Genomic DNA, 19,740 nt, shown 5'->3' with positions numbered 1-19,740 from the left:
CTAGAGCTAGCAGTAGGACTTAACTTCGATCCAGGTTTATACAAAGACCAGTCTAATTATAGTTTTGAACTTAAGATAACTGCTCTTCACTGCACGTTTTCCACCGGCTGTTTTTTTCTTGACAGGGTTGGCCTATGTATGCCCAGTTACTGATCGATCTTTTCAAGTACTTGGCTCCTTTCCTTAGAAATGTGGAACTCACCAAACCTATGCAAATTCTTTACAAGGTAAAAAAATGTCAGCTAATAGATGATACTTCCAACCAAAGTTGTCTGAAAGTAGAGGTGTTCTGGTAGCAAAACAGGATTTACTGTTCTTTTATGATTTATTTCTTAGGGTTAAACGCAAATGTGGTGTGGGACAGAAACAGGCTACCTTCCCAGATTAATTTATTCCTGTTAATGTTAACTGCATGACGTAAAAGGATGGCTTTGCAAGCTCTTGGGCAGTTTCAACAGTTACACACCTCTTTTATATTATATTTTATTTCCCAGGGCACTCTGCGTGTGTTGCTGGTCTTGTTGCATGATTTCCCAGAATTTCTTTGTGACTACCACTATGGGTTCTGTGATGTGATCCCACCTAACTGTATTCAGCTAAGGAATCTGATCCTGAGTGCCTTCCCACGGAACATGAGGCTTCCAGACCCTTTCACCCCCAATCTAAAGGTAGGACTTACTTTCATGAGATTGATAATGGGAGACTTTTATGCTCCAGATACTCTTTATCCAGTTTTTTTTGGCAGAGGCTGTGAAATTTTGGGAACAATTTAACTGATACTTGAATTAATGCAACCATTCAAAAGTTAACAGGTAATTTGAAACTGAAGTGACGACGTCAGCAGCTAGCAGAACAGCATTTTTTAAAGCGTGTAGGTTTCAATTATGTTTGTAATGCTCAATGTTTGACAGTTTCCATACAGACTGGGATGCAATCCTTGTCCTGTATGAAATTTGTTGCAGCTGGAAGCATAACGCTTGACTCTGGTCTGTGTGGCTTCGTTGGCACCCGTAGATACTTCGCTTGCTTGCAAGATCTGTGCAGGTTCAACCTGAAAGGACAGGCTGTTGAGACTTGTGTTACATGAGAACTGCATCGAGAATCTAGCTTTTGCATGGAAAGCCAGAGGGCTTTTCTGTTTCCAAAGGGAGACTGACTTGATGGCGTTCCTAGATCTGACTGGCACACAGTGTTGGGGCAAGGGCATCTTTATCGTTTTACTGTCTCATTTGTCACTGAAAAACAGACTACTTAAGCAGTCTTTGTGGCTTTGCTAAAGCAAACCTGTTTGACAGTTCAGCCAACAGTTCTTGTCTCAGTTTCGTGCAGCTCACGCTGGATGATACAGTTTGCACTCCGCAGGATGCGTGGGGACTGGTGTTCAGTTACTAATTGTTGAAGAGCTGGTGTCCAAGCAGTATGTAATTGTAAACACTTTTTGATGAGAAACATGGACACCATCTTATCTTGAAAATAATGAGATAAACCACCATTCTGAAGCAAGCCTCTTGCATAATGGGGAGAGACTTTGATAAGTGTTAGTTACCCAATGAAATCTTTGGGCATGTGCCAGACTACTTATCACGGAACGATTAGGAGCAAACTTTCTCACACTGCTAAAGCATCATCCTATTATTCTTCATTGCCTAAGCTATGCAGAGTGATGGGAGTGAAGCTGCAACACTCATTCAGTTAGCACTTCTTGAGATTGAAGAAGGCTGTTCTTGACTTACGTGGATGTTTGTACTTCCTTAAGCTACCAAACTGTCCTGAGTGTAGAGAGGGAGACTTTAAAGGCGGTGACTGAATTCCCCTACAGCCTCCGCCCGTGAATTCTTTCATTCTCTACTCTCAGTTCTTTGAGACAGTCATCCAAAAAGTTTGCACATTAGAGACCAAGTTTCTTCTGAAATCTGCAAAAGCCTAGTGTTTCCTTTTCATTGCTGGTAGGAAAAAGCAATCAACAGCAATAGTTGATGTCATATCACTTACAGATCTGCTTTTGCAATTTGTTCCTGTAGAGATTGCCTATGGTTTAGCTAACTGGGATTTCCCTCAACAGGTGGATATGCTGAGTGAGATTAATATCGCTCCACGAATACTCACGAATTTCACTGGAGTGATGCCACCTCAGTTCAAGAAAGACTTGGATTCCTATCTCAAAACCCGTTCTCCGGTCACTTTTTTGTCTGACTTGCGAAGCAACCTACAAGTGAGTGGCTGTTTTCTGAGGATCTGTTTTGTGGGACAAACGATCTCATTGGCCGAGTCAACTCCTTTCTGGCAGGAATTTTGTTGGTGTGGTGTAGCAAGCATGTGTTCCAGGCAGTAGAAAAGCCTCTGAAAATGCACACTTCTCGGAGTATTTCCTTTACCACTCCCTAGCAGGATGTTTAAGTCTATGATAAGTAGTTTCAGCCAGGTGGAATTTAAGGAAAGAGGAATGTTGACTTTAACAACTGTAAAATGATCTAATTTAAAAGCAGTTGGTTTTATCTACATAAGCTGCCAAATGCTCATGTAGAAAATGCAAGGTTATCTAAAACTTAACTCTTCTGCTTGCATGTCTCTAGTGCACAACCTTGCAAATCGTTAGTGAAGAATGTGGTCAGAGCTGATTGCATCGAGCTTGCTTTTTTTGTCCTCGACCATTGGGTGATGAAGAGTCTTGTGGCTTCCATCAGACAACTCCAGCACTGTTTATCTAGGCATCCTCTGAGATTCAACGGGTTTTATTTATCTTGATTGCAGTTTTTTAGAATCTGATTACATTTTGACTCCAAACCGATTCGTTGTTGCTAGTTATTGAGATCTGTGGATCTGCATGCTAATGCTTTGGAGGGGGGGAAGAGCAAATTAGCTAAAGCCCAGAATTGTTAGCCAACGGCATGCATTTAACATACCACATGGTTTGGCTTGCAACAGGCTTCAGGATTGAAGTTAGACTTTCTCAGAAAATTGCTCAGACTGAAGCATTCACACAGGTGGTGTGCGTTTCAGCCAGCCTCTGGCACTGCATTCAGATTGCCTTTACCTGTTTGTTTTTTTATTTGGTAGGGAGCACAAAAATTGTCTGTTGGGTCTGTCAGCACTTTACTGATGCTTTTGAATATATATATAACTGCTGTATTACAGAAGGGTAAATGCCAAATTGAATTTGTGGATGTCCGAGTGTGTTATCTTCTGTATAATCAAGAAGATACTTGGATGCTGTTGTTGTTGTTGTTGTACAAGCTGTTCCTCCGATTGCTGAAGGAATATAGAATGTTAATGCTTTTCATATCTTTGCTATTAGGTATCAAATGAACCTGGCAACCGCTACAACATCCAGCTGATTAATGCACTGGTGCTCTACGTAGGTACTCAAGCTATTGCGCACATTCACAACAAAGGCAGCACACCCTCTATGAGCACCATTACCCACTCAGCTCACATGGACATCTTCCAGAATTTGGCAGTAGACCTGGACACTGAAGGTGAGCTGGAAACACTTCTAGTTCATGCAATGTCGGATTTAACAGCAGATTGTCTGTTTGAGCTGTGAGAAATACAGAAGATCGTTTCATGTAGCTGCTAGCGAATTCACAGAAAGTAGTGCTACGTTAGAATAGTAAACTCTGAGTTTAGAAGCAATGTTAAAACCAAATGTTCGAGGGAATGAAAAATAAGTTTAATGAAGAGGAATTGAGTTCTTCCTGCCCCATCAGCTTGGGTTGATAAGGCTTTTTTGTATCTTCAGTTGGTTTTGTTTCTTGTACCTTCATAAGGCAGGCTCACAAACCTTAATCTTAAGCAATACTAGTTGCTGCTTTATTCCTTTTTGTGCGTGCGTAAGGAAAACCGTACGTACTGACTGTTCCTCTTCTGCAGGCCGGTACCTTTTCTTGAACGCAATTGCCAATCAGCTGCGATACCCCAACAGTCACACCCACTACTTCAGTTGCACCATGCTGTACCTGTTCGCAGAGGCCAACACCGAGGCTATCCAGGAGCAGATCACTAGGTGAGAGGGAAGGCATTTGACTTGCCAGCATTCAGCTTTTTGCTTTCCTTCCCTGTGTATTTTGGATCTTTGAGCTCTAACTGTTTTTACTTTCGGATTTCAGGGTTCTCTTGGAACGACTGATTGTAAATAGGCCTCATCCCTGGGGTCTCCTTATTACTTTCATTGAGCTGATAAAAAATCCGGCATTTAAGTTCTGGAACCATGAGTTTGTTCACTGCGCTCCAGAAATTGAGAAGTGAGTATCACTCATCCATAAAATCACGAAAACAATATATCTGAAGCAGGGGCTGGGATGCACCTTGAGTTTTTGGTGCTTCGTAGCGGAAGCACCATTTGCTGCCCTAAATGCACCTAACGCTGCCTTGCTTCTGTGTTCAGGTTGTTCCAGTCAGTTGCGCAGTGCTGCATGGGGCAGAAGCAGGCCCAGCAAGTAATGGAAGGGACTGGTGCCAGTTAGATGAGCTGCATCTTGTGTTGTAAGCGTGCCAGCCTGGAGGTCCCCGTCCCATCGACTGACAGAAGACTCTGTAAGGCTCCTCCTGACCTTCCCAGCCCCCTTGATTGGGTAGACGCAACAGACCCTGGGTGAAAGTCTGTGTGGGCACGTTCCAAAGTTTGAAACAAATTTTTGACTTTTGGCCAAAATTCAGAAGATGCTGTGAATATCATTTTGAACTAGTGTAAATACAAGGAACAGAAACGTTTGTCTGGACTTTTGGGTTTGTGCAAATTGTGTAAAAGGCAGGTGGGTAACTGGTGCCTGTCCAGCTTGTAATAAAGGGGCAGCTGCTGATGCCAAGCACTTGTCTGGGGCAGACCTCCTTGTCCTGACATTCCCAGACTCCCAAAGAATATTGAAAAGCCAGTTATAATATTATGTAACTTATTTTTCTTTATGTGGATGGGGGACCTTTAAATCACTAAGTTGTTTTACAAAAAAAAAAAGGTGGATGTGTTTGGAATATGGGAATATTATGGAGTAGGGGAGGGGTGAGGGAAGGGTTAAGGTTCAGCGTTGCTTTCCCCCCACCCTCATCAAATGCTGACAGACAGCAAGTGGAGTGGCAGTCAGAGAATGCCTCCTTTCTGTTGGAGAAGACACACCTCAGGCCCTTCGGGAGAGGGTCAGCTGTTTTTAGTAAAGAAACCAGAGACCAGGCCTATAGCTTTTTTTTTTTTTTGACACTTGTAAATTTTGGAAGAGGGGGGTTAAATCTAGACCTTTTCCCGCCTCCCACCCTGTGACCACACAGTATAAGTTTGTAAAAAAAAAAAACAAAAAAAAAAAACCAAAAGAAAAAAGAAAACAAAACGAAAAACCCAAAGGACCAATACAGCCCATTTTGTAAGGATTTTGAATGTTTTGTAAAGTATTGGTCCATGTGTTGTATTTTGTAGCCTTTCTAGTTCTTGGGCTTTAGTTCTCCCACTTCTTGTATGTATGCATACTGTAGTTACACATTAAAGTCATGACATGCAGCACGTGCCACTGTGCTTATTCTCTCCAGTTCCAACCTACCTTGCCAGTTGATGTCTTTCCAAGTCTGCTCCAAAATCTGCAGTTTTCCAGTGTGTTTTGGCCACTGCCTATTGAGAGCCACTGAGCTTGTTTTCTAGCGTGAGGTCAGAGGGGAGAACTGTTACGGGCCTTGCTTTGAGGTGCAAAAGGAAAGGACGCACTTGTGTGGAGATAGAAGTATCTTAGTTGCAAGTTCATGAGCAGAGTTTGTCTCTGACGAAGTTGTGCTGGAAAGGAGACTGCTTGCAGCGGAGGGGCACAGAGCAGAGGCAGCAGACCCGCTGTGTTTCTCCTGACTTGTGATACCATAGTTCCCTTCAGCAAGGATCTGCGCAGGGTTGCTAGTTAGCTGTAGTAAGGATAGGTGGCTTCCGTGTCACTGATACTGCAAACTCCCTTAGCCTGTGCCTTGCAGCCTAGCAGGTACTAGGAAATAGAGCTTCACTGCTTGCTTTTTTAGGTAACATCATTAGTTTGTTAAAGCTAGTTGACTGCTATTGTATGGGTGGAGAGGTCGGGATTTCAGGTTTAAGAGGTTGCGTACCTGGCTGTGCTTTTGCTGCACAGAGCAAAAACTAGATCCAGGGGACCACTGAGCCAACTGTGCCAGTGGACTGCAGCTCAAGGGGAATTCTCCGTCTGTGACCTGTTTCTAGGCAGTGTTTTTTTTCAGTTGCCTGTGAGTGAAGGAGTGGTTTCTTGCCAGATCCTACAGTTCCCTGGCATTTGTTTGGCAGGTCAGCAGTTGCGCTGAAATTGAGCCTTCTGAAGTTGGAATTTTTTTGGTTCTGGTGTTGCAACTCCAGTTTACTTTTCCTCCTGTATTGAGTTAGGATATGGAGAATTATCAGCAACCAGTTTTTCTTTATCTAGTCCAGATGCCATGGGTTTTTTCTGCCATTTAACTCTAGCAAACCACATGCAGAGCTTATTGACTTGTCCTAATGACTCAAAGCTCAAAGGTCTCTCTGGTTCTGTACTAATGCTGCTGTACATGGCTGGTTCCCTTTACGCTTTAAGAACCGTTAGGCTGGTGTAAAGAGGGGGTGGAGGGTGGACAGGACTCAGCCAAGATCCCAGTAACACAAGTTGGGCTGGTAGGATGGAGGCCACTGCACTTCATATCCTTTCTTAGCAGGTAAGGACCCTGCAGCTGGTACTGCCGAAGTAAATAGTGCTGGTGTCAGCTCCCCGAGGATTACCAGTGTCCTGGCCGGCAGAGGCCAGGGTATAACGCACTTCATATTTAAGAAATGAAGCCTAACCTTCCGATCCACTTGTGTGCCTAGTTTGAAATCTACTCTGCTGTGGGAAGGGAAGAGCCAAGATGGCAGACTGGACTCTCTTACAGCATTACACCGCTGTAAAAGGGGAGGAAAGTATCCTAGGTACTGTTGAACCATCCTGGCCCCCAGCAGTGAAGTTAGGGTTGTAGCTGATCCTTATCTACATGAGTACATAGGGTTTGCTTGTTTGCAATACTTCCAACTGCAGCAGCAGCAAAGATCCCCCCCTTTTAGATGGGGATTTGCACCCTGTTGAAGTACACAGTGTTGGCTGGATAGGAATCATAGTCTTTATTAAATGCAGCTTGGCCTGCAAACCTCCAGTGTTTTGTCGTGCAAAAACTGCTGAGGGGAAAATATTAATATAGCTAAACATGATGCAGAGCGATGCCGGAGTTCAGGGGAGAACTGTACCAACCGGAGGGTGCGTATTGAATGCTTAGCCCACAGCAGCTGCAGCACTGTGACACTGCTCCTTTATAGAGTCGTCTCAAACCCATACAGAAATGGCTTTTATAGTGGTAAAAGGAAATATCTTGCTATACTGAGCCTACATGAAAACCAGACAGATGGCCTTGTACTCTTTTTAAAATGCTTAGTATTAACAAAGTATAGGTGAAGAGTAGTTTGTCAGCATCTCCACCTGCCAGATACCTGCTCTGAACCTCTGTAAGGTAAGAGCTACCAGCTGGATTTCTGCCCTCTTCATCTGGACAAGGAACAGTTCTTGCCTTAAACTTCTGATGCTAAAAGAGAAAACCCACTTGTTATACTGACAATGTATGTCTGCCTTCCTAAAGCAGCCATTAGGAGATCTGGGTGTGCTTAAGTCCTCTAGAAGAAGGTGGTAGTTGTGCTCCAGAGCTCTCACTGTAAGATAAGGCCACCCAAAACCACTTCGGTGCTATGGAAGATATTTTTGTTCATGTAGAGGTAGCTAAAAAGCCACATGCCATTTGAGGGACAAGTGGGTCCATATTTAATCTTGCCGTGTGTTCTCACTGCTGTGGAAGAGATGGCCAAAGGCTGCCCTTCCCTTCCTGAGTTCCAGGCAGTTCATTTCCAGAGGCAGCGAGGTTTCTAGCGTACCAGCTCTAGCAGCTGATGCAAGATCCTTTTCTGTCCATAGCGCACGTGCAAAGCTTGCTGCTCCCTTCGACTCAGTTTCTCATAAGCCTCCTTGTTATTTAGCAGGTCCTGCTCTGCTTTCAAGTCTGACCTGTAGGACTCCAGGGTCAGCAGCACGCTGTCATAAAGGAGCTTCTTGCAAGGGGTTTTAAGTCTGGAGAGCGCCTCGTTAGAAAGGGTAGAGTTTTCCTCTTCCTCACTGTCATCTTCCCAGCCATCTTGTTCCTTATACTCCTTGAATTCTTCTTCTGACATGCACAGCACCTGTAATGACCCAGGCAAAAAGACAAGTCACTGGCAGTGTGATACATCAGGCTTTCTTCTCCAGAGAGGTGTGGTCTTAGAGCCACATGGAGCAGGTGAATTATTCCACAGCTGCACAAAAAGTGAGAGTAAAACTGGCTCAGATACCTCATCGCAAGTAACCTGTGGGTTAGAAGAACATTCAAACAGCCAACCTGAGTGTTGGGAACAGTCTTAAAGGACATCTCAGCTGCTACCTACAAAGGTGCAAAGCTCTCTAGAACAGCAGTAGCCCCAGAGCCACTCAAGACCAGTTCGTAAGTACAGGTGGGTGGTTAGTTCAGGAGAGGAAGACAGTAACAGTACCTGAAGCCTGGGCAGATGGGCAACCACACCCCCTACCACTTTTCACGCAGGAGTGTTAGTACCAAAATGCCTTTACAGGCTTGCCCCCCTTCACTGAACCATTTTGCGTGCCGGTTTGCACAGCTGCAGTACGCTTAGCCTGTGCTCTTCCTTGTGTAGCTCTTCCACCACTTGGCAGTGCCTACCTTCAGGGTCATGGACAGCTCTTCCTCTGTCAGCACCTCATCCCAGCCAAGCACAAAGGCGCCTTCCTCCCCCACCATCTCCAGCTGGCACAAGAAGTCCCACTGCTCCGAGACCAGCTGCTGCTGTGCTTCGCTTCTGGCGCCTGTTTTAAGACAGCAGAGCTTCAAACCCAACTCGGGTTGCGGTGGAGGGGGTGGTGGTGAATGGAGAAGGGGAAACAGGCGGCAGAAAACCAAGGCATAGCCCCAGCACCCGAAATGCTGTGGAACAGGCTTATTTTTCACATCACCCTTGATCCCTGTTTCATTACATCACTATTTAAGAGATCCCTGCCCCATCCTTTCCCGAAGCAGCTACGGGTGCCACTCACGCTGCAGTGCTGCCTTGCGTACTGTCACCATCTGGATGTCGGCTGTGTCGTTGGTGTTGCCGGGGTACGGCTCCGCGAAGCCGTACATGTGTAGGAGCTGCCAGTTGGCCATCTGCCCGTAGGTGTTGAAGATCTCTTGTCCTTTGCTGACGGGCTGCGTTGTAACCATTCGTAAACATTGCTGCAAGCGGGGAGACAAGAAGCGCTCAGAGCTGCGGTGATCCTGCCGCTCAGAAACAAGGTGTTTCAGAGAGACCCTAAGCTCTTCCTAGCTAAGGCCAGGCATGCAGCAGGGGAGCACGTTGAGCAAAATAGCTTCATATTAACGAGATCCAGGCCAGACTCGCTTGCTGCCCTGGCAGTGCTGCTCTGGGCTGACGGAGCCAGCCTCGCTGCGCCACCACTCCCAGAGGCCTTGCAGCGAAGAGGAGCCGGACTCCGATGATGCCTGGAAGAGCGGCTTCGCACTCACGGGAGAGTATTCCAGGTTGGCGTTGTGGTTGGCCACGTGATTCAAAATATCTGCTACAGGCACCATCATCGGAGGATTGGGCCCCTTCTCATCTTCATCTTCCTCCTCCAAAGGCTCCTGAAAGCTAAGACAAGGGAGATGAAGACAAACCAGTTTTACACCTTGCAGCGCAGGGCAAGCTTCACCTTATACTCACGTTCTTGTGCAACTGTTTTAAGTAACACAGTCTATCCTCTCCCCTGTGATCCTGCTCCGTGCCCTCGCTCCTTGTTGGCGCAGAGCCCTCGCTTCTCACCTGTAGGCCATGACAAATGCCACCAGCTGCTTGTACAACTCCAGCGTGTGCAGCTTGGGGTCAAAGATGTTGGGGTGGGACTCCATGAAAGGCAGGATGATGGAGCTGTACTCCAGGTGGATGTTAGCCAGGTCCTTGTCCACTGCTTCTGGGATGCCTGTGCCCTGCAGGAGCCTTGTTCGCTCTTCTTCAGGCCTGTTGCAAGAAAAACAGCAGGTTTATCTCCCTCTGCCCCAGGGTCTATAAACTCCTTTCTCCTTCAAAATCTCAGCTTCCTGCTGCCCTCCAGATTCTTGTTTTCTGGTTATGCCTGTAGCGAGCTCCAGCCCCAGGTAGGGGGGACAGCACCGGGCTGGAACAGAGGGATGAAGTCATGCTGTAGGACCACATCCAACCCCGAGACTCCTGGTCAGCAGCCCCTGCCTTCAGCTGTCACATGGGGCCACCCCACAGCCCCACTCCATTTCTCCTTACCAGAACATGGGGTGATCCAGGCTCCTGAAGTCCTGCCAGAGGGAGAAGTAAGGCTGCCAGTGGGAGTTGCTGGCTGTGTACTCGTGTAGCAGGGCCAGCAGGAGAGGCACCCAACCGGACTGGCTCTGCAGGGACTCCTGGGCTGAGGAACCAGAGACGATGGGGAAAACCTAAGTTGATCTGAGGTTTTGGTCCTTTCCTCTGAAAACAAGTCTTCCAAGAACCCAAGCTTGCTCCTGCAAGCCTCCTCGCCTGTCTTCGGCCTGGGCTGGGGCATTCTGCTTTTACTTGGTAAGACCTCTCCAGGCTTGGGTTTGTCCTGAGCTGAAGCAGAACCAGAAGCTCCTGCTCTGGAGCGATGGCTGAGCCAGAACCCCCCACGCCGCCTCGCCCTCCTCACCCCGAGGCTCTGCGGGCCTTCAACAAGAAAGGAACCGTTCTTTTCCCTAGCAGTGTCTGTCCCGGGCTTCAAGGAAAGCACCGTCGCGTGGGTGGTTGTCACTTAGAGATCAGAGATACTGCAGGAACAGGCTCCGGGCTCCATTAGGAAAGCCTTTTCCTACCTGGTGCCCAACAGCCCTGCACCCTTCTGCTCCAGCATCCTGCACGACGTTCCCTAGGCTTCATCCCAGACCCATTTTATTCCTTTAAAAGGAAAATGGGGGGGAAAACCCAGAGCGACCCGGGGAGGCTCAAGCTCACCTTCCTGCAGCAGGGCCTGGATGGAGCTGGTGTGCTGGGACAGCAGCGCGGCGCGAGGGACGGTGAAGAGGACCTCTCCTGCCTCCAGCTCCTCGGCGGCCAGCATGCCGTATCCCGCCACCGCCCCTTCCCTGCTCAGGCGGACCTGGGGCGAGAGCCGGGCTGCCCGTTAGGGGAGCCCGGGGTGCGGCCTGGGGAGGCCCAGCCCGGCCCGCGCTGCCTCACCTTGGGGCTGAGCTCCACCCCGGCCCGCCCGCACCACGCCAGGAAGGCGGAGAGGGGCTCGGCGCTGCCCTTCCCTCGGGCGCTGCTCCCGGCAGCCGCCTGTGGGGGGAAACGCGGGGTGAAGCGCGGAGCGGGAGGGGGCCTCTCCCGGAGCCCCCCCCGCGGGGGCCGGGGTCAGCTCTCCCCAGCCCCCCCGGCTGCACCACCACCCCGGCACACGCGGGTGGGGGGGGCGCTGCCGGCGGAGCCCCCGGAGCGGCGGGAGCCCCGCAGCCGGCCCGTGCCCCCCCCCGGTACCTTGGGCCTCTTGGGCGCCGACGCCATGCCGCTGCGAACACGTGGTCCCCCACCACGTGGTGCCCGCCGGGCACTTCCGGGTAGGCGAGGAGCTCCGCCCCCTTTCGCCGGCCGGCCGCGGGCTGACGGCGGCCGCCAAGGGCCAGAAAGGGGGGGGGCGGGGCGTTCGCAGAGCGAAGCGCTGAGGAAACGCGCGGGGCGGCCCCGCCCTGCAGCCGCCTCTGTGAGGGGCCGGGGGTCTGCGTGTGCCTCTCTGGGGGGTCTGGGGGTCTCCGTGTGCCTCTCTGGGGAGCCCGGGGGTCTCCGTGTGCCTCCCTGGGGGGCCCGGGGTCTCCGTGTGCCTCTCTGGGGGGTCTGGGGGGTCTGCGTGTGCCTCTCTGGGGGATCTGGGGGTCTCCGTGTGCCTCTCTGGGGGGCCTGGGGGTCTCCGTGTGCCTCTCTGGGGGATCTGGGGGTCTCCGTGTGCCTCTCTGGGGGGCCTGGGGGTCTGCGTGTGCCTCTCTGGGGGGCCTGGGGGTCTGCGTGTGCCTCTCTGGGGGGCCCGGGGTCTCCGTGTGCCTCTCTGGGGGGTCTGGGGGTCTCCGTGTGCCTCCCTGGGGGGCCCGGGGTCTCCGTGTGCCTCTCTGGGGATCTGGGGGTCTCCGTGTGCCTCTCTGGGGGGTCTGGGGGTCTCCGTGTGCCTCCCTGGGGGGTCTGGGGGTCTGCGTGTGCCTCTGGGGGGTCTGGGGGTCTCCGTGTGCCTCCCTGGGGGGCCCGGGGTCTCCGTGTGCCTCTCTGGGGATCTGGGGGTCTCCGTGTGCCTCCCTGGGGGGTCTGGGGGTCTGCGTGTGCCTCTGGGGGGTCTGGGGGTCTCCGTGTGCCTCTCTGGGGGGTCTGGGGGTCTCCGTGTGCCTCCCTGGGGGGCCCGGGGTCTCCGTGTGCCTCCCTGGGGGGGCCGGGGTCTCCGTGTGCCTCTCTGGGGGGTCTGGGGGTCTGCGTGTGCCTCTGGGGGGTCTGGGGGTCTCCGTGTGCCTCCCTGGGGGGCCCGGGGTCTCCGTGTGCCTCTCTGGGGATCTGGGGGTCTCTGTGTGCCTCCCTGGGGGGCCCGGGGTCTCCGTGTGCCTCTCTGGGGGGTCTGGGGGTCTCCGTGTGCCTCCCTGGGGGGCCCGGGGTCTCCATGTGCCTCTCTGGGGGGTCTGGGGGTCTCCGTGTGCCTCCCTGGGGGGCCCGGGGTCTCCGTGTGCCTCTCTGGGGATCTGGGGGTCTCCGTGTGCCTCCCTGGGGGGCCCGGGGTCTCCGTGTGCCTCTCTGGGGGGTCTGGGGGTCTCCGTGTGCCTCTCTGTGGGGCTTGGGGTCTCCATGTGCCTTTCTGAGGGATCTGGGGGTCCCCGTGTGCCTCTCTGAGGGGTCACACCACCAGACATGGGTTAAAAGCAGCGGGCTCTAATTAATCAGGATAATTAAGCTCATGGCCTTATTAATCAGCATCCCCCTGCCTCACTCGCCCTACAGTGCCAAGCTCTGATCTCCTGTTAGGGCTTTCCCCAGGCACGGGGGTCGCCCCCTCCTTTCCCCCGGCTAATTAATCCTGTCCCCAGTCCCATCAGAGGGAGAGCAGATGCCCTCACTTGTTGCTCTTAATGAAGCCAATTAGTGCTCGCGAGGTGTTTGAAGAGGCCCCACGAGGCTCTCCCCCACCCCGTGAGCATTTGGGCTTGGCTTTAATCTTCCGGGCTGGGCTGGGCTGGGCTGGGCTGGGCTGGCAGGGTGGGCTCCCCGCGGAGCAGAACTGGGAGGGCTGGGCAAGAGAAAAGGAGGGGTGGCCTTTAGGAGCCCGTCCGAGCTGGTGGCCCCCTCCCAGGGCTCGGCGTCTCCGCACGCCCACCTCCTCGCCGCCTCCCTGGGGTCTTCAGCCCGGCCTTCCCGGGCAGCAGCTGCTGGCACTCGGATCCGAGCCGCGGGCGCTGCGGCCCCAGCGCAGGGCGCGGACCGCGGGGCGAGCACAGCCGGGCGGGGGGCCCCGCGCTGCCGCTCCCGCCCCCGGCCGGGACCCCCGGCCTCCCCCGCGAGGGGCCACCGCCGCCCCCCCGCACCCCGCCCGCCCTCCCCGCGGGCGGTCCCTGCGGCTCCGGCGCTTCCCGGGGGGAGCCGGCCCGGCCCGTGCCCAGAGGCCGGTGCCGAGCCCGGCCCGCGCGGGCGGCAGGGCTGAGCGGGCTGCGGGGCTGGCGCTGGGCGCTGGGCTCCGGGCGAGCAGGTTCCGAGCCCGCTGCTGCCGGGTTCTTGTTTTCCCAGGCTGCTGGGGTTGGCACCCGCGGCCCCGGCCGGGCTCTCCCCCTCCTCTGCCTCCTCACCCCGGCTTCTGGCTGTCCCCGGGAGGACGGGCCTGGCGCTCACGCCTGCCCGGGCAGGGCCGGGGTCCCGGCGGTGCTCCTCCTCGTGGGGGGACGCCCTCCGCTGTGGTGGCCTCGCTGGGGCCGTGGGGGTGGAAGAGGTCAAAGGAGTCCCCACGTTGTCCCCTCGGTCACGCAGTGAAGCGGGGTCCTCGCTGCCTGTCCTGAGCATCCCCCAAAAGCCCAAACGTGAGCCTGGATAGCTCAGCTGGGAGAGCATCAGACTTTTAATCTGAGGGTCCAGGGTTCAAGCCCCTGTTCAGGCGAAGGCTTTATCCTTTAGGAGCCCCCGGGCAGCACCTCCTCCCGCTGCAGGCTCCCCAGGGCACCCTGCCCTGCTTCTTTTCCCACCATCACCTCCCCAGGGGTCTTTCCAGGGCCGGCCCCATCCCATCGGCACCCGCACGGCACCGCTCTCTCTTCCAGTACCCCAGAGAGGGGGATCCCGTGTCGGGTGATGGCGACAGGCAAGGGTGTTATTTGGGGCTATGCACGGGGGGAGATGGGAAAGGAGGGAGAAATAAGATGGATGGAGGAGGGAGAGACTCAGCGGAGCTGGAGGGAAGGCAGCCAGGGCGGGAGGAGAGAATTGGGTGGGAACTGGGGCTCGGGGGTGGCCTGCTGCCCCCACCCCAGGGTTAGGGGCTGGAGAGCTGTTGGGGGCACCCCCGGGACTGAGTGCGGTTGAACTTCAAGCCTCGCTGGAGGTGTGGCGTGCCCCAGGCCCTCCCTCACCTTTGGGTGATCCCCGGCCCTGTCCTTTTTCCCCTCTGTGCCCCCCACGAGCCCCCTTTCAGGCCCCATCCAGGTGCAGGCTGAAGCCCCGCTTTGCCTTGAGGGGCAGCTGCAGACACGCCGCGCTGCCCCAAACCTTGCTCCCCCAGAAGGGGCTGCGGCAGCGGCTGCGTCCCCCCCTCCGCAGGGACGGGGATGCGGCGGTGGCCGGGCACGCTGGCCAGGCAGTGCCGAAACAGCCCTGGGCAGGGAAAGCCCGCGCCCAGGAGCCGGCTGGGGCAGATGCTCCATCCCTGGTGGCCCGGGCTTTGCAGGGCTGGAGGACAACAGGTTTTGTTTTTTTTTTTTGCAACAAGATGTGGCAACCGCATTGACCCACGAGCTTATTTTATTGGCCCGATGAACCTTGCTTCCCAGCGGCTCCGATCCCTTCCGCGCACGCCGCGCAGCTCGGGCCGAGCTCCGGCCCACGCCTCAGTCGTCATTCATTTCTTGCCAGCAAGAAAACAAAGAGATAATAAATAGGAAGCTTATTTGCGGGGGAGGCCCAGGGGAACGGCCTCGGGTCAGGTGCAGCCGCGGGCAGGGCTGCGCCTGGTCCCGGCCGGGGGGGACGGCGGCGGGGGGCTGCGGGCAGACAAGCGATTGCCCCACGGCCGCCACGGGCAGGACAGCCTGGCCATGGGGCCATGCACGCTGCGGGGCTGGGGGGGGGAGCCGCCGTCCCCGGGAGGGGTTGGGGGGATATAGCAATCTCTATTTAATTACATTAAAATAGACTATTTAAAAAAATTATTTCTAGTAGTTAAAAAAATGTGTCGTGGTCCATCCAAACCCGGCGGGGCCATGGACCTGCCCCGGCAGCCCCGGGGGCTTGGGGGCACATCAGCCTGTGCGGGGACAGACCCCAGCTCGCCTCACCCTCCAGGCAGTCCCGTCCCGGGGGTCTGTCCCAGCCCGGCCCCCCAGGCACCGCAGCGGGTGCCTGGGTTGGGTGCTAGCTGGGTGGCCACCGCAGGTGACAAAGCAGGGGCACCGTGCCCCCTGCCAGCCCCATGGCCACTGCTCCGCGGGGCACAGGCAGGACCAAAGGCAGGGGAACGGGCCCCCTCCCAGAGCCCGCAGAGGGGCCGGACCCTCGCCCTGGGGGCTTAAATGACGTGGCAGCAGTTGAACTGCCCCAGCGAGAGGAGGCTCTCCTTGGAGCCCGGCCGGATTTTGAAGGCCAGGGCTTTCTCGCAGAGCGGGAACTGCAGGAGCCTGTCCCGCAGGCTGCCCCCCTTGCTCTTGCCCGGGTCCAGCTTGATCACGCTCTCCGCACCCCCCTCGGTGCCCCCCAGGGTCGGGCTGGCGGCTGACCCGGGCCCCGGGGACTTGTCCATGGGGCCCTGCAGGGCAGTGGGGGTCGTCTCTGCCCCCAGCACCTGGGGGACCCCAGCAGAACTGCTCTGGGGTGACGGGATGGCTCCCCTTTCCCCGGGGGGCTCTGCCGAGGAGCCCCCGGGCTCTGCGTCCTCCTCCCTCCTGGGGGGCTCGGCTCCGTCCCCCCGCATCGCCGGGGGACCCCGGCCCCTGCTCACTCCCTTCCCAGCCCAGGCCACCCCCGGGCGCCTGCCCCGGCCCCCCAGCTCGGCCCCCGGCCCCCACACCTCCCCACGGCCGGGCAGGCGGCGGGCGCGCAGGAAGGCTCGCATCTGCTCCTGGTTCAGCGAGCTGCTCTTCCTCTCCATGGCGCTGGGCTTGCCCTCCTCTTCCTCCTCCTCCTCCTCTTCCTCCTCGCAGATCTGCTGCAGGGCCGGGGTGCTCTTGGTGATGGCGGTGTCAACAGCGGGAACCTTCAGCAGGGTCCCGGGGGGCTGCCGGCCGCCGATGTCCCCTCCGGTGGGCAGAGGGGGCAGCCGGGAGCCGGTGGCGAGGCCGCCTGGCACCTCCGTGAAGGGCAAGAGGCCGCCGGCGCTGCCCACGGGGCCGAACGTGTCCGATAAGTTGGTCCTGAGGAAGGGGCGGGATGGGGGTGTCGGTACCCAGCTGGGCATCGCAAGGGCTGTGGCGAGGAAGGGGACAGGGGACCAGCCGGGACCCTGCGCTGGGGACCCGGGGTGGCGTGGGGGGGCCGGGGGGCGGCAGGGGGGCTCACCTGCTCTGCACCTCCTTGGCCAGGTTGTAGACGAGGCTGAGGCGGTGGCCCTGCTTCTCCTGCTTCTCCCGCAGCATCCTCTCCGCCAGCAGGAAATACGTGGCCGTGATGTGGTTGTAGCGGTCGGCCTCCAGCGCCCTGCGCGGGACCGAGGGACCCACGTCAGCGCGCGAGGGACGCGCTCGGAGGGCCCCCCCCCCCCCAGAGCCCTTCGCAGGGGCTCCCACCTCGGCGTCCCGCCCCGTCACTCACTCCTGGATGGTGTCCCGGTCGGCGATGTTCCCGCACGTCATGGCCTGCAGGATGATTTCGTGCTCCTCCTCGGACACGCGCTTGTGGGAGGTGAGGGGCAGCAGGCAGCGGCTGGCGGGGGACGGGTCCACCCCCTGCAGCCACGCGTGGCCCTCGATCTGCTCCAGGGAGGCTCGCTGCTTCGGGTCCCGCTGCAGCATCCTGGAGATGAGACTGCGGGGGCAAGGGGTGACGCTGCCATCCCGCAGCAGCACGCGAGCCCCGGACACGGCAGCTTTACCCCCGCCTCTTTCCCACCCCCCAGCTCCCAGGCATCCCCCAGGGAACGGGGCACCCACCCCCGGGGGCAGCAAGTCGGGGTCCAGGGGGATCCGGGGCGGGGAGAGGTGCTTACTCAGCGCACTGTGCCGAGACGTGCGGGGGGACGGTGTAGCGGCAGTCCATGATCATGGTGAGGGTCTCGCTGTCGTTGGCCTCCTGGAAGGGGGGGTGGCCGCACACCAGCATGTAGAGGATGACCCCCAGGCTCCAGATGTCTGCAAGAAGCAGCAGCAGTTCAGGTTGCACCCACCATGGCCCAGGAGAGCATCCCGACCCTGCGGGGGCACCCCCAGTGCTGATCCAGCACAGACCAGTGCTCACTGGGATGCTCCTTGGAGGTGACGGCTCCCAGGTCCTGCCCCACAGACGGAGGGACCACAGCCCCACCAAGACGGGGAAGGACCTTCCCCATCCCCACATCCAAGCAGGTCTCAAGGGGCTTCACCAAAGCAGTTGAGGTTTTATCCCCTTTCCCAGGTGGGGACAGGGAGCCCAGCCCCGAGCTCCGTCCCCCGTGCCGGTCACCCACCTGCGGCACCATTTCATGTCACTGCTCAGCTTCCCAGTTCCCAAACAGACCCCACCGTGACCATCCCGGCACTGGGCTGTGCTGGAGGGGACACCACGGCGATGGGACAGGGCACGCAGCACCGACCCGGGCTCTCCAGCTGCCTACAGCCGCGTGGGCACCAGCCGGAGCGGGATCGCTGCCTGCCCTGGGGACAGGGACGGAGCCAGCGGCATCTTCACCTGCTCCTCCTGACAGTACATAAACTCTGCAAAAGCGCTTTTTTAGGGTGCTGAGTACACCCCGGGGCCCCCCGTTAATACCTTCAGCTTCTTAAGTGCCTGCGTTGGAAAATTTCTCCTCTGCGCCGCTCTTCTCCCTTCATTTCCCTGAGCCACCAGCTTATTTTTCTACCGTCTCCACAAACCATCCCCCGTTTTCAATTCCGGAGCTGCCTTTCCCCGAGCTGACGCTGGGCTTTTTCCTTTAAGGGCTCGTGTTTTGTTTTGCTAAATCCTCCTGCCCCAAATTCCAGCGGAGCTGGCTCAGGTCCTGCTTCCCTCCCACGTCCCAGCAGAGCCTCTGGGTGTCCCCAGCCCGGCTCCGCGCGCCCCGGGACGGTCTCCCCGGCCCCCCCTGCACCCCGGCCAGGGGAGGAAGGGTGCTGGGAGCCACGGAGAGGAAGCGGTTTTCAGGGTGGGGATGGAGCAAAGGAAACTTTCGGAGCTCCTCCGCCCAAACACCATCATCCCGAGCAGGTTTCCTTCCGGCATCACCCCCCCAAATAACCGCTAGCGCCGGCTCGCCGGCGGCTGCACCCTCGGGCTGCTCCTCCCGAGCCCCGGCGGATGCCACGCCAGGCTTGCAGCCTGCTCGGGCTTTTCCCCCTCCCTGGCATGAAATCGCGCTGCGGGATCTCGGCGGGTGCGGGGACGGTCTCCGCAGGGAGGACCACCCTGCGCCAGAGCAGGGCTGAGCAGCCGAGCACCCAAGGGACGGGATTCCTCCTCGCGGGGACAGCAGTGCCACCGGGGCATGGGTGCTCCCAGCATAAGGGGTCAAAAGCAAGGTCGGCAGGACCTCGCTCCGGGCAAGGGACACGCGGGAGGAACGTCCCCAGGGCGAGCGGCAGCCGCGGCTGCGTCCCACCGCCCTTACCGACAGCCGGGGCATCGTACTCATCCCCCAGCAGGATCTCGGGCGCCGAGTAAGCCAGCGAGCCGCAGCTGGTGGTGAGCATCTTGCCGGGTTGGAAGCGGTTGCTGAAGCCGAAGTCGGTGAGCTTGACCACCCCCTGCTCCTGGAAGAAGACCACGTTCTCGGGCTTGAGGTCACGGTGCACCACGTGGAGCTTGTGGCAGTAGGAGATGGCGTGGACGATCTGGGCGAAGTAGTGCTTGGCCCGCGCCTCGGCCAGCCCGCCCTCGTGCCGCATGATGTGGTCGAACATGTCCCCGCCGTCGCCCAGCTCCAGGATGAGGTAGAGCTTGGCGTGGGTGTCGATGACCTCGTAGAGGCGCACCACGTTGGGGTGCTGGACCAGCTTCATGCAGCGCACCTCTTGCAGGAGCTGCCCCGCCGCCTCCCCCGCCAGCTTGCTCTTGTCGATCACCTTGACGGCCACCCGCTGCCCGGTGAAGACGTGCCGCGCCAGCTTCACCACCGCAAAGTGGCCCTTGCCCAGCGTGCGCTCCAGGTCGTACAGCCCCGCGATCTTCCCCTCGCCGCAGCCCTGCGCCCCGGCCATGGTGGCAGCGTCAGGCGGGGACGGGCATCGGGCGCTGTTGGAGGGGGAGCTGCTGAGCCGTGGGGGACGGGGCACCCCCAGCACCCCGGGCACCAGGATCCC

General features: G+C 56.9%; 3 protein-coding genes and 1 non-coding gene across 17 annotated transcripts in view; 2 read left to right on the top strand and 2 right to left on the bottom strand.

Moving 5' to 3' along the window:
• The window catches only part of CNOT1 (CCR4-NOT transcription complex subunit 1), a 60,621-nt gene extending 55,136 nt beyond the window's left edge, over positions 1–5,485 (top strand). For all 14 annotated transcript variants that reach the window (XM_075160928.1, XM_075160932.1, XM_075160922.1 and 11 more), the window contains 7 exons: positions 126–227; positions 495–668; positions 2,063–2,212; positions 3,296–3,476; positions 3,871–4,003; positions 4,107–4,241; positions 4,385–5,485. In XM_075160928.1, the coding sequence (XP_075017029.1) occupies positions 126–227; positions 495–668; positions 2,063–2,212; positions 3,296–3,476; positions 3,871–4,003; positions 4,107–4,241; positions 4,385–4,463 (954 nt within the window). In that variant the 3' untranslated portion in view covers positions 4,464–5,485. The remainder of the gene's footprint in view (positions 1–125; positions 228–494; positions 669–2,062; positions 2,213–3,295; positions 3,477–3,870; positions 4,004–4,106; positions 4,242–4,384) is intronic.
• SETD6 (SET domain containing 6, protein lysine methyltransferase) lies at positions 5,273–11,613 on the bottom strand. The gene is made up of 9 exons (XM_075160933.1): positions 11,570–11,613; positions 11,273–11,371; positions 11,048–11,192; positions 10,346–10,487; positions 9,872–10,066; positions 9,577–9,700; positions 9,105–9,285; positions 8,734–8,876; positions 5,273–8,203 (listed from the first exon to the last, which is right to left on the bottom strand). Exons 1-9 carry the CDS (start codon positions 11,594–11,596, stop codon positions 7,892–7,894), a joined length of 1,368 nt encoding a protein of 455 aa, XP_075017034.1. The 5' UTR covers positions 11,597–11,613; the 3' UTR covers positions 5,273–7,891.
• A 2,518-nt stretch (positions 11,614–14,131) lies between these two features.
• Positions 14,132–14,204, top strand: TRNAK-UUU (transfer RNA lysine (anticodon UUU)). Its single transcript has one exon. It is a non-coding gene; the product is annotated as a tRNA-Lys (tRNA).
• An 839-nt stretch (positions 14,205–15,043) lies between these two features.
• Positions 15,044–19,740, bottom strand: LOC142087118 (SNF-related serine/threonine-protein kinase-like). Its single transcript, XM_075160914.1, has 5 exons — positions 19,050–19,740; positions 17,457–17,598; positions 17,063–17,275; positions 16,811–16,948; positions 15,044–16,665 (listed from the first exon to the last, which is right to left on the bottom strand). The coding sequence occupies exons 1-5, from the start codon at positions 19,636–19,638 to the stop codon at positions 15,825–15,827; spliced, it is 1,923 nt and encodes a 640-aa protein (XP_075017015.1). The 5' UTR covers positions 19,639–19,740; the 3' UTR covers positions 15,044–15,824.

The sequence above is a fragment of the Calonectris borealis genome, chromosome 12 (genome assembly GCF_964195595.1).
Source record: "Calonectris borealis chromosome 12, bCalBor7.hap1.2, whole genome shotgun sequence".
Taxonomy (NCBI): Eukaryota; Metazoa; Chordata; class Aves; order Procellariiformes; family Procellariidae; genus Calonectris; species Calonectris borealis.
Note: the sequence above shows the minus strand (reverse complement) of the source record. Positions and strands in the feature narration are given on the sequence as shown.

Excerpts from the sequence above, each read along its gene's own strand:
- SETD6 (XM_075160933.1), bottom strand. The coding sequence starts at position 11,596 with ATGGCGTCGGCGCCCAAGAGGCCCAAG. Across the intron at positions 11,372-11,569 it reads CGGCGCCCAAGAGGCCCAAG|GCGGCTGCCGGGAGCAGCGC; the intron begins GTACCGGGGGGG and ends TTCCCCCCACAG. Across the intron at positions 8,877-9,104 it reads ACGCAAGGCAGCACTGCAGC|GCGCCAGAAGCGAAGCACAG; the intron begins GTGAGTGGCACC and ends GTCTTAAAACAG.
- LOC142087118 (XM_075160914.1), bottom strand. The coding sequence starts at position 19,638 with ATGGCCGGGGCGCAGGGCTGCGGCGAGGGGAAGATCGCGGGGCTGTAC. Across the intron at positions 16,949-17,062 it reads GACCGGGACACCATCCAGGA|GGCGCTGGAGGCCGACCGCT; the intron begins GTGAGTGACGGG and ends GGTCCCGCGCAG. Across the intron at positions 16,666-16,810 it reads GCCAAGGAGGTGCAGAGCAG|GACCAACTTATCGGACACGT; the intron begins GTGAGCCCCCCT and ends CCCCTTCCTCAG.